Source organism: Falco cherrug, chromosome Z, assembly GCF_023634085.1.
Source record: "Falco cherrug isolate bFalChe1 chromosome Z, bFalChe1.pri, whole genome shotgun sequence".
In the NCBI taxonomy this organism is placed as follows: domain Eukaryota; kingdom Metazoa; phylum Chordata; class Aves; order Falconiformes; family Falconidae; genus Falco; species Falco cherrug.
In genome coordinates, this window is record NC_073720.1 from 27910798 (window position 1) to 27927708 (window position 16911).

At 42.6% G+C, this 16911-nt stretch overlaps 1 protein-coding gene across 5 annotated transcripts in view; it reads right to left on the minus strand.

Annotated features, from left to right (window-relative positions):
* Positions 1-3263: 3263 nt before the first annotated feature.
* ARHGEF28 (Rho guanine nucleotide exchange factor 28) overlaps positions 3264-16911 on the minus strand; it is a 126524-nt gene continuing 112876 nt past the window's right edge. For all 5 annotated transcript variants that reach the window (XM_055699163.1, XM_055699162.1, XM_055699164.1 and 2 more), the window contains one exon: positions 3264-4537. In XM_055699163.1, coding sequence (XP_055555138.1) covers positions 4377-4537 — 161 coding nt within the window. In that variant the 3' untranslated portion in view covers positions 3264-4376. The remainder of the gene's footprint in view (positions 4538-16911) is intronic.

Sequence of the window (16911 nt, forward strand, 5' to 3'; positions counted from 1 at the left end):
CCTGGACCATTTCCTCACCATGGCGCACAAAACACTTGCAAGTTTCTCCACAAATCCTCTTAGTCTTTGGTAATCTCCTGATACCAGAAGCCTAGCAGCCTACCGTCTGATGCACTTTTGCAGGCCGAAGGGCTGTATTACTGAGAACAATTTACACTAATGCCAGCAAGGTTATCCTTTGAGGTTTTTCCTTTATACTGAAGAAATGAAACACTCTCGTTTCACGTCAGCCTGCTAAAGGGAGTCTTTACACAAAATTCAAGCCATTCAGTTCAGGCAGTCCTCACAGTCATCTCAGAACCTGGCAGCAAGTGAGACAGGAACACCTTTATGGAGGTTAACATGTAGCTGTTGTTATGACCAAGATTACCAAAAATATTCACAGCTACATTTGCAATGGGTCTACATACAGATCTTTACTAGGGACGAGAACACAACAGATACATCCATTCACCTTGGCAAAAAAAGTCACAAAGTGACTGCAACTCTGCAAGAAAGAGCAGACATCCAACCTGTTACAGTATGATAATGCCCCACAATCTATGCTGTTTCTACCTCTGTAATACAAATTAGGCACGGTGAAGGCTTTGGGGTTGCAATTATTTTCCAAACAGAATATTCATTAGAAGGTATCTGAGAGTCACGCCATTTCCCCATTTGTCATCAAACGCATAAGGAAAACTGCCTCATCTGCAACTCTCCTTTGCTTTTAAAATTTAGTCAAAGCAAATTGTACACATCACGTACCACAGCACAGCCTCTTTGTTTTCTCTGAATGAACAACACCATGAACATGATTTAACTGGCATTATGGCACATTACTACAGGATTTGCACCTACTTGATTAAGATGCAGTGAAAAATCTTACTCGCTTTTTTAACCTAAATGGGTGGTGCATAAATTAACGCAGCCCACAGGGCACTCTAGGTAAAATGATTCATGTTCTATACGTGGTAAACATTAACAGATATCTTTTTAATCACTTTAGTAAACAACCTTTGGGGAGTTTTGCTGAGAGCCTAATCTGTATTTAATTTAGTCATTTGAAAATTACATGGATGAGCTTTGTGAAAAATCTCTTAAAACTGCAGCCAAGTGTGCTGTTTACCTTAATAACAGCAGCCAAGTGAGGCATTTTCTCTACTCTGGCCTCATTCTGTAAATGACTGTGTAAATCCAAGGTTCTCGATCCAGCCTATTGTAAACTTGAGCCCTTCCTGAATTCCATGTTACCATTTTTATCAATTTGGGGAAAAAAACTGTTTTGTGAGTTTCCCTTAAAAATCTCTCAAAGTCGCTTGATACGACAGCTTCACTAGCATACAACACTGAGGAGAAAATGCTGGACAAGTATAGATATTACAGTAGTGAAAACCCCCCTTCGTTAAATGGTGGAAGAAAGTTTAAAAAAGAAAAAACAAAGAGAAAGCCCAGCCCGGTGGAGTGGTGATTTGTGGTACAGCAACTGCTCTTTTAATTTAAACACTGAAATTAATGACTGAATTAGATTTTGAGCTTTCAGAGGCAAGATGCCTTGAGAAGTGCGGCAAAAAGAAAACACAATATATGGGATGAGTTAAAAATAATGGCCTTGCAAATAAGTCCACTTCAAAATAATGTAATAAAGGCGAAGGGGAGAACTTCTAAATATATTTTTCTAATTAAAAAAGAAGATGAATCATTAATATATGCCTGACAATGACTGAAAATGCAGCCTGCTAAAATGGCAGAGTCTCATTGAGGCTGCATTTACATTCTGCTAAGTATTAAGAAACGCCTAAATAATGGACAGAGTTTAGGGGTGCATAATACATCTTGTTATAAAGAGCACCTGCTGAGGCCATACTGGCCTATAGTTTAAACATTTTCTACAATTAAAACACCTAAATCTAGAGGCCACCTGTTTCTTGCCTTTGCCTTCCTCGAGTGCCAGAAATTTTACTGTAAACACAGGTGAGCAAAATAAAATGCTGCCTGATGTTAGGGGACTCCAGGAATTTGCAGAACAGCTGAAGTCCCAGCCAGCCGCTTTTCAACTCCCAGCCCCTCAATTAAAACTGACGAGAGAAGCAGTATCCTCTCTTCCTCTCCCAGTGGCAAAGCACTTACAGGACAATTCCCACACCAGGCTGGGACAGCAACTATCCATCCAGCAGCTTGGATTTGACAGTAACCAGTACCAGATGTTTCAGCAAAGTCATAATGAAATGCAGAAAGAGCAATTGTGGAGAAAACTACTCAGTTTTTCCCAATTTCCTGCTGGTTCCTGGGCCATGCACAAATACTGGGGCATACTGCACCCCAAGAAACAGGTCTGGCTATTCAGAAATGTGCCAAAAAGCTGTCCACATGGCAACCCTGAATTCATTGCTGACTGGTAAAATCAAGAAGCTGTGGACTGTCCTTACTGCAGGACCTTTAAAAGAGGTGGGATTCCCATTTTACTTTTAGCCTAACTGTGAAAAGTAAAGAGGGTAAAACATTAACAGAAATTCTTAAGTTTTTTCCGTTATAAGGAGACATATTAAAGAAGTGCTGTCAAGTCAGCAGGAGTCTTGAACATTGGAAACAGAATCTGTAAAATACATCTGCAGGCCCAGTCTTTCCCTGACATGCCATACCAATTAATACCAGCTGGGAATCACATCCTGCTCAATGAGGTCAGGTGCTCAGTTGTTAGCCCAAGATACCAACTGAACAGCTACTCTTGGCAGCCCTGTAAGATGCAACTCAGAAAGCTCTGCTTTTGAATACTCCCAGCGGCACACCTCAAAATCCCTGGAAGAGAATCCTCCACATTAAGAAACCTTTGCTGACGAACATCTACTATCTAGAACTCTGCCCCCTGCAAAAGATTTCACACAACGCAAGGCTTAGGGTAAAATGAAAACCACATGACGCCTGGGGCTTATCCAGACAAACAGGCAGGGGCAACCCTTCGCTCCTCTGCCCCGTGAGCTGGGCAGATTTGAGGCAGCTCTGATCCAGGAGCTGTGCAGCTGCATCCCTGCTGTGCTGATGATGATCCACCATCAGCCATGCTAAGCAACACCTGGCCAGTCCAGAAGGCTCACTGCACCTGCTCAAATAGGCACATCCTTGGTTTTGCCAGCTGAGGTCCCTGGAGCACAGCTTTGGCTGTGCTGGACCAAGGCAGGTGTATCTGCAGCAGGGCAGAGTGCAAACCAGGCAAGGAGATTTTATTTTTTTTCTTCCTTATTTCAAACTTCTTTGGAGGACCTAACAATGAATCAAAGTCACAGTTTTGCAGAAATGCACAGAACATTTATTCAATTCAACAGAAGTGTACAAGTATTTCTGAAAGGCAAAAAGGCATAAAATAGGTCCTGCTTTCTTACTGCCTAACACACAGGTGGTCTGATGAGCCTGAAAGCAGGAAGACAGCTGACTCCTACATGGGAAAGCAGTGGAGTTTCAAAAAGGTTTAGTTAACTAAAAGCCTACGATTTATCCCCTTTCTTTTCTTTTTGACCAGTGAGACAGTTTCATCTGGTAAATTTTAATGTGTAAGGTATCCCCTTTCTTTTCTTTTGACCAGTGAGACAGTTTCATCTGGTAAATTTTAATGTGTAAGGTATCCCCTTTCTTTTCTTTTGACCAGTGAGACAGTTTCATCTGGTAAATTTTAATGTGTAAGGTATCCCCTTTCTTTTCTTTTGACCAGTGAGACAGTTTCATCTGGTAAATTTTAATGTGTAAGGGCACTTACAGAAATGAGGTACAGTTATAATACAAAAACTGATTTACAGCATCTTTGCCCTCTGGCAGTAGTACCAAAATGATGATAAGCTTTGGGACATGAACAAACACCTACAATTATGCAGTATATTGAGAACATAAAAAACATCATCTTCTGAGCAGCCCCTGAGCCCACAGATAAAGAAAATGACCCGATAGTTAAGGGTACATAGCACATTTCAACAAAGACTATAGCCATCGTTCTTACATTGCTGTCTTCTTACATCACAACTACCACAAGCTTACTGATCCATACTCTGAAATCTCAAATAGCAGGCCCACCTCTCTTACATTGCCCTTTTAAAAAGAGGACCCAGGAGAAAATCAAAACTAGCTTTCACAACTCTCAACAGCATCTTTACAATTCAAAAATGTTATGTCTCCCCTGCTACCCATTGCTTCTTGCACAGCATTTGAAATCATGTCATAAATTAAAAGATTATAAAACAAAGGCTGCAAAATAACTTAATTTTTGTATTTATTATGGGGAAAAGCTTGCACTGAATATTAAATGCTACCCTTAAAGCCATTTGGTCATATGGAGAGCAACTATAGACATTTAAAAAAGCAAACACCATTATATTTCCAAAGTGCTACTGAGATTAGAAAATGAGCCATCAGAGGTAAACAATCTTCTCCTCCACTCTGCCTCCACTTTCTGCATCCTGCAAGCTCTCAGGCTCTTGGTTCAGCAGCAATGCGTCTACCCGTGGTGGCTGGATGGATCCCTGGTTTGGAGTGCTTGCTTGGGGACCCTGGGTCTGTGACGCGTTCAGATCTGTAACACACAAGAGAAGGATATATGACAATGCATCTTCTGCCACGCCCATACCATCATGAAGAGCAAATTTTGACTTTTTCATTAGCACCATTTTCTAGTTTGCTGGATCCATCTTGAAAGGAAAACACTGCTGTATTCAAATTACAGCCTGGTGAGAGGTACCTTGAAGAGATTTCAGTAAATTTGGGTAAGTCTGTCCACTGTTATCCAGGGGATGACCACTGTCAATGTTTTTATAATAGAAGCAATTTATACCCATACTTCACTGACCAGACATACAATAATGGAAAGTCATAAATGCTGTCAAGAGTTGGGCTGGGGAAAACATACAGCATATAAATAGTACCTTTACTAGTAATAATACAATTTTAAAATTAATACAGTTTCCATCATTATGCAGAATTTTATTTGCAAGCCTTCCTTTTATGGATGAAAAAGAATCAACTGAGTAAACCCAGTTAAAAGACTACTTGACCGGCACTTGCAGTCTGTATCAGATGTATAACCATTCAGCTTTTTCTGCCAAGTTTATCTGTGTTTATTTGCACAAATTATCTAATCTATTCTTGTTTCAATCCTTTAGGTGTGACATGGAGATAATACTTGCACACAAACACAAAGAAATTATTCTGCAAGAATTTTCATTTGTCATTTTTCTAATTTTCTCCTGCAAATGCAAAGAATCGGGTACCTGTTTTGCAGCACTGAGCTCTGTGAGGCTTCTGTGACAACCTGCACACTACTTTAAAAAAATAAAAAATAATAACCATGGTTGGATTTTATCCCTAGTCAGCTTTCTGTCCCACTTCAGGCCCTCAGGAACTACACCTTAGTAGTTGGCTTTTCTACATCTGTATTTCTGAAAAGTGATTTTTACCATAAAACCAAGCTGCATTACAAGAAAGCATGTATGCTCGTACCTAGGGATGAGAAAAGTCTGCAACAGACAGGCTGCAATACTTTTCACTGTAATCTTGGCCCAACCATCCTCTGCTGTTACATCAGGAGCATTAACATTTCATTCTTCCCTCTGCAAAAAGGACTCCACAGGAAGAAGGGGAACTTGGCATCTCTCCCACAGTATGGGTAACACCAGAAGCAAGCAAACCCAGCACAGAGGTTCTCTGAGCCTTGGTCATTCATGCAGAGAGCTAAAAAGACATTTCATGCCTGCTCTGGTCCCTACCCCTTCTCACATGTATGTGCAATGACAATCTATTATAAAGGATATAGTTGCGTTTTTACACACCATGTTGCTCTAACTGGTGGCAATTTAAAATGACACCTGCCCACATCTGGCATTCCCCCAATGCATGCGGCTTTCACCCGTCTTGTTCACTGAAGCGGGAGTTCAAGGCAAAACAAGCTTGCTGGCACCCTGCAAAGCTAGGCTTCCCGGCTGCTCCCCGCCACGGGGCGTGTGGAGCGGTGGGAGATGATTATGCGATGGGCATGTGGAGACACGTTGTGTCACTGCCTCTGCCTTCAGCATCTTCTCCTCTTCGATATTCACACAGCTGGGGGGAGCAAACAGGCTTTGGGGCTTCAACTCCCAGCATAAGCCACATGTATGTTATATACCTTCTGCTGAGACTGCTGGGTCAGTGGCAGGGGCAAGGTATTTTTACACAAATAGTGCTTGGTCATAGTGGGATGACACAGAATGTTAAGAAAATTAATTCCAAATTCCCTTTCTTTTACTGTTTTTACACTAGATTTAAAGGATCAAGTTTCAGTTCTGGTGAAAATCCAACTTAAGTCTTGATTGCACCAAGTTGTTTGCAACACGTAACACAGCAGGATTTGACTCCCTAACTTACTCAAACAGCCCTGCTTTGTTGCCTTCATTTATTTTTTATAGCCATATTAGAAAAATATTACAATTTACAGCAGCAAAAAAAACCCAGAAATACTCTACATCTGCTATTCTTTATGGAAACTGGATACTTCAGTTATTTATTTATTAAAAAGCCCTACCCATGAAAGATCTTCAACCTCTAAACACTTATATTTTTGGGTAATTTTACCCACATTAATATTCCTTTTAAGTCCTGTGAGTCTATTCACCTTAACAAAGTTATGTGCATAAGAATAACAGGCAGTAAGCACTTATTTGAAAGATCTGTTTCCAACATTTATGAAGTACATAATTGGAGAAGTCTAATTACAAATTTGAAAAAACCCAGAAAAGAAAGAGAAACACCTTACATGCAGTTATTTTCCACCACCAAAACTAAACAGTAATTGCTTCACCAATTAAAACAGTAGCTGTTTCCAAACCATTTCTCATTAACTGTTAGAACTCAAAGCAGCAGGGCTGAGCAGTGGAAACTGCCAGCATTCTGGAAAAACAAATCAGATTCTGTCACTATCAAGATAAATTATTTATTGCTAGCCTAGCTGCTTTTTTATTTGCTTTTTGTTGTTGTTGTTGGGGTTGGGGGTTTGTTTGTTTGTTTGTGTGTTTTACATTCTGTTGCATCCAGAGAACCTGAACAGCAGGAGAGCACCCAGGAGGTGAAAGCCCAGCTGCTGCTGGGGTGATGAGTGGCTTCTCAGGCTGGAAGGGTTGCGCTTAATCCAACCAAGGAGAGAAGTGGCTGGGTTTGGCTGCACTTGGGGTGGCACTCAACACAGGCTCTGCCTAATAAAAGCACAATGTGTCCCTGGGGCCAACATACTCTGCCTGCCTGCAGGGAGGGCGCCTGCTGTCTCCCTGCCCAGTGCCATGCTGGAAGCAGCGGAACCAGGAGACCAGCTGGTACCACAGGCAGCAGCATGATGCACCCCAAGTGCAGCTGGCCAGGGAGGCTGGAAGAACTGCCAGAATTTTAACAGCCTCAGGTGAAGGGAGAGGGAGGAAAGGGGACTGATCTGCCAGCCAGCATTGGTTCTTGTCATGCAGAGTAGTGACAGCTGCCAAGAAGTCTCCACTGAGCTCCCTGGGTGCAGCACAGCAGAACCAGCTGCCCTTGACTCCGAGCAGGACAACGGTGGAAGAAATCCTCCTCTTTAAACGCTCTCCCAAAACAGGGAAGAAACCTCTGGAACCAGCTGTGAAAGCATCAGCTGCTACCTTACTAAAGAACTCTGAGAGCTGAGGATGCTCACAACACCAAAAAGAATAAAACCAAACCTACTGTCCATGCAGACAGCAAGACAGGGGGGCTAGCAAAGGGGGCTGCTACTGGAAAGCAACAGCTGGGAAGCTCTCCCGTGCTCCCCAGGCAGCCAGGGCACCCCTGGAACCTCCCCAGACCCTCCTCCAGGCCCACACTCTGCAGCCCTGTGGCTGACAGAACTTGGTATGGAACAACAGCCTGGTAAATAAGGACCATTGGCCTTTTACAAGCTGCCTTTGTTAGGATCGCAACTCACCTGCCAACGTCTGCCACAAAATCACTTTTGTATTGTTCCCTTTCTTTAAATTCAGCATTTACTTATCCTCTCTTCTGCTCCCTTCCGACCTGCCGAGTGATGCTCGGGCAGGCTGTGCTCAGCTCAACAGCGCGCCCACCAGACCAGCACCCACACACCAGCAACCAGCAACGCGTTCCCACCGCCCCTGCCCGCACCCCTCCTGCCTGTGCTGGGCTCTGCCCCTGCCTTGATCCTGCAGCCCTTGCGCAAGAAGGACAAGCAAAGGTGACTGTACCTGGCCACAGCCTTCCCCTTGCTCATTTACACCTAAGGTACACAATTTTCCCTTCATATTTATGTAAGTGCAGAAAATATTCTGAGATTTCCAAAGCTAAGCTGTAGCTTAAACCCTTCTGCAGGCTTTTCTATGAGATTCCCTAGGTCCCCACTCCCTCCCACTTCAGCAGCGGCCAAAGCTGTTGGCATCTCACTGCATCCTGGCCCCTGGAGCTTATGTGCAAACTGAAATATCCTTTAACTGCTTCTCAGTTACGCAAAATTTATTTCTCCTACAGCACTACAGGTAACTCTCTCCTAAAGAAACGGAGCCAAATCCACAGCTGCACCATGTATACCCTACACAAAACAGAACAGCAGACCAGAAAAATCATCTCTTTCAATGTTGAGCTGGTCAAACTCCCTGGCAAGGAGTTGAGGCTGGAGACCAAGTATTAGGTGACCTGTGGTAGCATTTTAACATTTTGGGGCTGTGTAGCCTATTCAGCCCAGCTGTGCCACGCTGCAGTACAAAATACCACGTAACTCCAGCTTTTCCTCCTTTTTATCTCAGCTGAGAGCATTCATGAAATAAAGAAAACCCAGGCACTCCCTGTTGTCTCCCCCATCAATTTTCTCAAAAGGGAGTTAGAGGCTGTTTCTAACAAGTTCTGGAAAAAAATCCCACATTGTCTCATGCACATGGCCACATACTGCCAAATCCAACATTAAAAACAAATCCGACTTGTTCCCCGATTTCCACGAGTTTAGCTCCAGTACCACGAGGACAGGTATCAGAAAACTGCAGAGAGAGACTGCCCCAAAATAAAAATTCTAGGCAACCTAAACACACCAGTAATGGCAGCCTGCAGTGCATGGCTTTTCATGGAAGTTTTTGAGGGGACCTCTGTTCTTCAAACCGGGTCTGGGTCCAAACTCAGAGAAATGACAACCCATTGGCTAAAAACATGCTAATGTATGGGAAAGGAAGAAAAGCAGCATTCCACATCCTAACTACCATCCCCTACCCTTCCTGTCACACCAAGAGACAGGATTAGTGGCATTGCAGAAACTGCTCAGAAGGTGAAGGACAAAGGATAGGGCATTTTCAGGAATCTGAGATTAAGAGATACCAAAACAAACACAGCCCATGCTCCAAAGGTGGGGGCGGGGGGGGGGGGGGGTGCGGGATACAAAAGCCAAATAAACAACTCATTAGTCACGCTGATTCTCACCTTCTGTCTGCTGTCATAGGATGTGCACACTTCCACACCAAATAAATGCCATGGATTTTCCCCTTCACCCCTTCTCTCCCCCCCCACTCAAGGATCACAGCTCTGCAGGTAAGCCTGGAGTGCCCAGAGATGATCATGGGAAGGACAGGAAGACTTTATCAAGGCACCAGGAAACACTCCAGGCAAAAAAAACCTTTCAGGTCTCTGTGCTTTTAACAGAAAGCCCTTAGTTTTCCTCCTTTAGCTCATACCCTAATTTCACAGCATCGCAGGATAATTCAAGCTGGAAGGGATCTTAGGAAGCCTCTGAGTCAAACTCCTCCTCAAAGCTGGGTCAGCTCTGAGGTCAAGCCAGGTTGGATACTCGAGATTTTTCCCTTCCCAGTCGTATTAAAAAAAAAAAGGAGGGGAGGTTTGGGGGGAACTACCATACGGATTTTGCAGAAACTACATATAATACACTGATTTAATTTGCTGTGATTTTCAGAGATCTGTGTCACATGTTGGCCCTCTTTACAAAATAAAATTTCATTAAATGATGAGAGATTTATGCCACTTTTAGCAACAAATAAGTTAAAGATTCTCAAAACCATTACTTTTCTGAAAAAATTATATAGAGTTAGGTTTGGTTTTACCATTTATTTATAATAGCTGGTACCAGTTTTTATACCAAGTTCATCTGGACTGACAGCTGACAAATCAACTTCAGGCCAAAGCTATCTGAAATGGCAGAGCTGCTGTATTTCATCCCCCCACTGGCACTCATGCATAATGCAAAGCATAAACAGACGCCTAAAAACTGATGCTAAATCTACCCGGCCTGGGATATTCAAAGAAATTCAAGGGTAACAGGCTCTCATTTGGCATTACAGTTCAATAGCAAACGGCAGCCTAACTCCCATCAGCTCCACTGGAAGTCCCCAGCGGCAAACCCCATGGTACCTCTTTGTCTCTAATGGCGTTCCCAGTGGTTTCAATGCAGATTGGTTAGCGACAGCCAGTTCCCCGGGGAACTTCAGGCACCTCTGCCTCTCTCCCTTTCCTCCCTGTGAAAGGTACTATGATCATTTTTGCTTGCTTTTTTTTTAGTGCCTACTAAGACCTTCCCAGTTTACAATGGATTTTCCACACCGCAGGTTCAGTTGTTTATGGACCTGATGGTTGGAGCGAGAAGGAGAACACCACCACCCAGCACCAGCCCTACCATAGCAGCATAGCCTTCACGTGGGAACAACCGGGACTCACTGCTGCCACACAGGTTCAGACCACCTGCTACATAAAAAGTTCTCACAAGCTTTGAGGATCCGAGGACAACTTCCAGCAGTTTCACTGGGAGTTGAGATAGAAAATACCACCAAGAAACCAGGCCTTCACACCTCAGTAAATCTGATTTCATAGCGGGAACTGATTTTGGCACCAGGTCTCAAAAAAACACTGGGAAAAATATTTTGACCCTGAAGCTACCAAGGAAAGAGGAGCCTAATCCATTTCCCAGCTGACTGAACAAGGCAGGAAATCAATCTGAGAATTTTAATGCTGCTATTTACTTTCACCCAGCCCAACCCTGTGAAAAAGCAGCAGCTGCATTTCTTAGGCAAATAAGCACCTTCATGAATAGCAGGTCTTTTCACAAAAAGCAGATGAGCAATTAGATCATAATAGATCCTACATTAATTAGTCTTATCAGCTTTTGGTGCCTTTTTTTTTATTTTTGGTTACAAGACAAGACAACAAAGAATTCAAAGTCTATGATGAATAAGGTCTGCAACATAACTCTTCTTCATGTCTGTACTTTGGATTTCAATCATGGTAAAATTACTGGAAATACCATCATTCTGCACGTTTCTGTTCTTTGTTTAGTTGTTGGCTTAGGTAAAACAATGCAATTCAGTTTTCAAGTTTTGCCTCATAACTCTTTAGAGAAGTTGGTCTAGAGAATTTGGACCAAATTCTTGGCTGAGACAAAATTCACATTTATTCCAACAAAACTGCTTTATCATAAAGCTCCACAGTGGTTCCAAGTAACTTCTTTGATACTAGTCTTAAAGCTTCAGGTTCCATAGTCACAATGATGATGCGGTTGCCTTTTCTTTCAGTAAATCCCAGTAAAAACACTGTTTCTAACACTGGTGTTATCAAATAAAAGATTTTAAAAACATCCCAAGCTGCAACACTGCCAGTGATACCACTCTAACATCAAGTTTAACATCAAGCATGCCCCTAGGTTGAAACAATTAAAAATTTTAACCTACATACATGGCTATGTTATCAGTTGTGTTGGCTTTAAAGCACACAGCTTCTAAGCTATTTTTGGCATACTGTTTTTTATTGCATATCAATGAGAGACTTAAAAATAGGTCTGACTTATTATCATAACTTGTCTATGCATTAAATACCCACAGTCTCACCTTGGCAAGGCATACTGCCTGCCAGCTGTCTGCTTCGGTTTAGTATTAATTTATTTAGGAATGAATTCCCTGTTAAATTGTCTTTGCACTAAGCTTTGAAGCTTTAGATGGTCAATTACAGACACACACATGGTTCAACAGGTATTCTGCTAACAATGAACACATGTTTTATTGACCTACTTCTTTTCCAGCTCATTAAACACAGCTGCACTCAAATGATCAAGAGAAAATAACCATAAAACCCCAAGAACACCCTTCCTACAAAGGATCACAAGGAACATGACCAGCTGCCGACGCAGGGCCACTGCTCCACCCAGCACAGCAGCGTGCCCATGCAGGGCACCTCTCCAGGGGCAGGGGTGACCCGTCTGTCTGTGGACAACAACAGGGGGGAAACTCAGGGAAACCTCCGCAGCCTCTTTGTTCTGGTGTCTAACCTGGGTGCATCTGAAGAGGGCTGCAACTCTTTCCCCCCAGCCCATAATCTGCAAGAAGGCACGTGGCCAGCAGGCTGAAGTCAAAACAAATTGCATGCAGTGGGTAATGCTCCTGCTTTAATGGTTGCTAGAGAAATGGAAATCCCATGAAGTTACAGACCCAAACAGCATTTCCAAAGGCTGCAGGGACAATGAAACCAGCCCCCCTTTCTGTCACCAGTCAGCACATCCCCACAATTTGCACCCTGAAGGTAAAACACTGCAGTGAAGCTTCCCCTCCTTCCCTCCCGAAGAGAGAAACAGCATTAACCCTGAAAAAAGTGTCTCTGGCACATTAATTCACTCCCTTTGAGACAACAGGGGACATTTACACATCAAAACTATTCTTTTGAGCTCTCTGTTACCACAGACAGACATTACTGTGTTGATTAACTTTGCTTCATATTTTATGGATGGTTTGGGGTTTGTTATTTTTAAATTACAATTTTACTTTGAAATAAGCATTAAATCAAAGACCTTGGCAAACAAACGGTTTAATCCCCAGCTTTTGGCCAGTCTTTCAGGTGCAACACAAAGGACCAGTGCTCTGGACTTTGGGAAACATTTTCTTGAATAGCAGAAGGACGTAACTCTGTTACAAAGCTGAAAGGGAGAGGTCATTTATAAAACACTCCCAAGTCTCCTCCTAGGCACCTTGGTTTTACGTGGTAGTTTCCCAACAACAGACAGATCCATCACCTCTTACTCATAAAAGCCGACAAGATCAAAACTCAAAGTTAAGTGGCTGAGGAATACTAAGCCAATGTATAGAATTGCTGCAGAAGCGAAAAATAAGGCAAAGCACCTGTTTCAAATCAATTACATGCTAGTCTTACACTTTAATAGAAGCTGCTGCTTGTTGATTAATGCAGGAAAAAATATGGGCGTTACTGTAAGTGTGAGAGCATCTGAGAGAAGCCTCTTCCTGATAGTCACAGAGATACTTGTTCTCCCCTGAGCTCAAAACACAGGGAAAGTGTCACTGATTTTTGACTGCAGTTTGAGGTTTGCACAGCCATTTTTATCCGGTTTTAGTCAGGTTGGCAGGAAGTATATGCACTGATGTTTTCTTCTTGCAGTCATCAAAAAAACCCAGCAAAAATGGAGAAGCTGCACATTCCCCAAGTTTTGCATCTAAGCACAGGAAGTTTCAAGGTGCAAGCGAGTATTTTGAAATGGGTGCCCTTTTTGGTTGCTAGATGCTCTGTGAACATAATAATGACTGTGAAAACAGTTTGCATACAGTCTAAAGGGAAAACTGTACATCAAAGCCAGAAAAAAGCACAATCATCAAATAAGCGTGTACCTCCATCCCTTCAGCTGAGTGCTTTCCTTGAGTGCACGGAACATACTTGGATCCAGTTTCTTCTGCTCCCAGTTCTTTTTGCTAGGGGCAACACTGGTTAGGTGTTAACCCTTAAGCTCAAATTCATCACCATTTCCTTCTGCCTTGCCTCTACTACAAGCTGTCTTTGTCTCCAGTCCCGCAGCTGTGCCTCTGTAGACCCTGGCTCCACTTTGGTATGACTCCCTCTGGTGCCTTCCACCCCCTCACTTCATGTGCTGCAGCTCTGCACCAGCCCCATCCCACGATTCCAGAGAGTGGGCCACTACCCCACAGCAGGAAAAAAAAAAGTGATGCTGTTTCAAAAAACCCTCCTGCACTCATTTTCACCTCCAGCTCAAAACTGCCTGTGTGGAATGCAGAAGCCTTTCTTAGACCCTCAGCCCCTTCCATTGCCGCTGGTGCTGTAATGACAGGTTCCTTTGCACAGGAGACAGCTTCTCTGCAGTTCTTGCTGTCAGGAACAACTATTCTGCCATTCTCAGCCTCAATTAAAACAAAACAAAACAAATCTCTTATCATCCTTGCCAAATATACTAGCTTCCCTGTCTGTCACGTGCTCTTGAATGCGAAACATATTCAATTACTTTTAAAGGCACAAGGGTTTCTTCGATTTTTCTGTGGCAGACCCTAAACAAATACAGCCAAATCACATTTATTTTTGTACCATTTATGTTCCAGCTCTATGTCAAACTTCCAAGGGACACTCAAATAATCTCAGCAGGTGACTGTTGGAAGCCTTCCTATTTGATTAAACTGAAAGCAACTTCCATACCAGCATCAAGGCTCCTGCCCTCTACTGCCCCACCAAAAATTTACAGTGGAAAGGAAGTTTTCTATAGCAGAAATAAGATACTCCATGAAATTTCCTCTAGCAGTTTGGCTACAGCCAATATAATTTATGTGGAAGGCAAGTGGGTGCTCCTGTGATGAATGCCAGTAAAAGACAGACAGACAATCTTCCCCAGTTTCTCAATAAATATTTAACAGCAGATGCTGCTGAGGAGGTTTCCTATTACTAAAGCTTCATTAGTTTTACACAACACGCTACAGGCCATTTCCTGGAATATGTAAGGTATTATACTAAATAATTAAAATGATACTGTACTTTTCAAAATAAGCCAGACAGATATACTTGGTGATTCAGCTACATGATTTTACAGGGTGTGTTTGCATACTCAGTATCTTGCAAAATTTGATCATCCATAAGCAGCTTCTCCCAGCCATTAGGCTGCATTATTTATTCACACTTGCGCATCTGTGTCAGGCTCTAACTCCATTACAAAACGTATACAAAACATTTTTCATGTACTAAAGCGGGGCATGTGACCAGGTCTCCAGCCACAGATCACGTTACCTGAGGAAAACACGGACCTCCCAAGGTATCCTCCTGACATCAAACAATTAGGAAGACTCTCGCTTTGTGACTGCTTCTCCTGAGAGATCACCTCTTCGCCTGTGGACCTGCTGCCAGTGTCACAGCTCTAAGAAACCTTAAGCCAGAGCTGCTTCACTACAAACCAGTTGCCTGGCAAATGACCCCCTGCCCAGGGTCTCTGCTTCGAAACGTGCTCCTTTCGTTCCTTCTACTTCCCTGAAACCCTTCTCTATTGGAACAACCTTACCTAAGTAAAGAATAAACCTGCGTGTAACAGATATGGTCCAAACACTAGAGTTTCATTGATGCCAGTAATTCCACCGATTTCAAAAACCACTGCACTGAAGTCGCTGAACCATAAATACAAGAAAAATGAGAAAGATTTGGCCATCAACCTGTCGTTGTTTAAGAAGTCTGCAGGCAACAAAACCCTGAGCAGAGATTTACAGCAACACCAGTGGTACCTCAAAAGACAGGGATGGACAATCTCTTCACACCATTCATCACCTTAAAGACGTGCATTATTTTGAACTTCTCTCCCAATGAATGAGCTCTAAATGAGAAGGTATTAGAAAGAATAAAGTGAGACAAGCATTACACAGGAAACTCTGTGCTTACATTTGCATACAAAACAAAACCAGAATATCATTAACTGCTTTAATTAAAAGTTATGTAATACTGCTGCATCTCCTGTGCTTATGTTCAGAAATGAGAAAAAATATTTTGAGATGAGAAAATCAGTAACAGAACTATAAAACCCTAGTGCTGCAGAGCTGAAAAGCAAGTGTTACTTGAAATACACTAACTGCAGATGACATACAATGGCATATTTTTCACTTTGGTAACACACTGCCCTGTGATTTAATCCCTTTTGCCATCTGCCTTAAACCAATGACAATGTTATTCCCAAGGCGAAAAAAATGCTTCCCCTGTGATTCACTTCCACCAAGTATCCCACAGACACTGATATCTTATGGCAGAGCACAAAACTCTGTGTTCTGTGGTACGTAGAGGAGACAAATTTGCTGTTTACTGCAGAGTTTAAAGTAAGATCTTACTTGTTCGAGTAAATCGATGCAATTTTGAACTTGGGAGATGTGGGTGTTGATATTATTCAACTTCATATTTTTATATGCTTCTATTTAATTTTATTCTCATTATAACTTATGTTGAGCACTGAATGGGCTCTGTGCTCACCTATGCAGCCATCCATGCTAGGTGTAGAAGGTGTATGTTGAACACTGAAAGGGCAATTTGGAATTGGTTGCATGTTCTCAATTTGGCATCCATTCAATTAAAAAAGACAAGAAGTTTAAAATAGCTCCAACTACCACATCTGCCCAGGAGGCTCCCTGACAAACTAGGAGCCCCATGGTCATGTCAACCTTTACTTTTAAGAGACTTCCCTCCTTCCATCTTCTCAAGTGAAAGAACAGAAATAATTTGCTCACTGCGCAGGGCAAACACTGAAAAAATGGCACTATTAAAAATACTGTGAAACACATCAGAAAAAGCCAAAACAGGCAGAAAAGCATCTTCACACACCATTCCACAGGTGGTAAGGGGTGGGCCTGCGATGCGGTTTAAACAGGAGACATGTAAAGTGTGTTCTGTACGGGGCACAACAACATTCCAGCTCAGAAGACTAGCAGGCTGATGTACGCGGTAGTTCATCCAGCAGCAATAGTACAGAGATTAACTTACAACAGTCACATATGCAGACCTGTGATGACTTTTTTTGTGGGAGCTAGTAATTATTTAACTGGTTCCAAGCAATGAAAGTGATCTTATTCAACAAAGTCCTTAATAAGAGATCCCATTAACCACCTCCAGCACTGGCAGCAGTAGCTATGCTTATTTGAATAAGGCCCCGAGTTACTGAGCTTTGCCCCT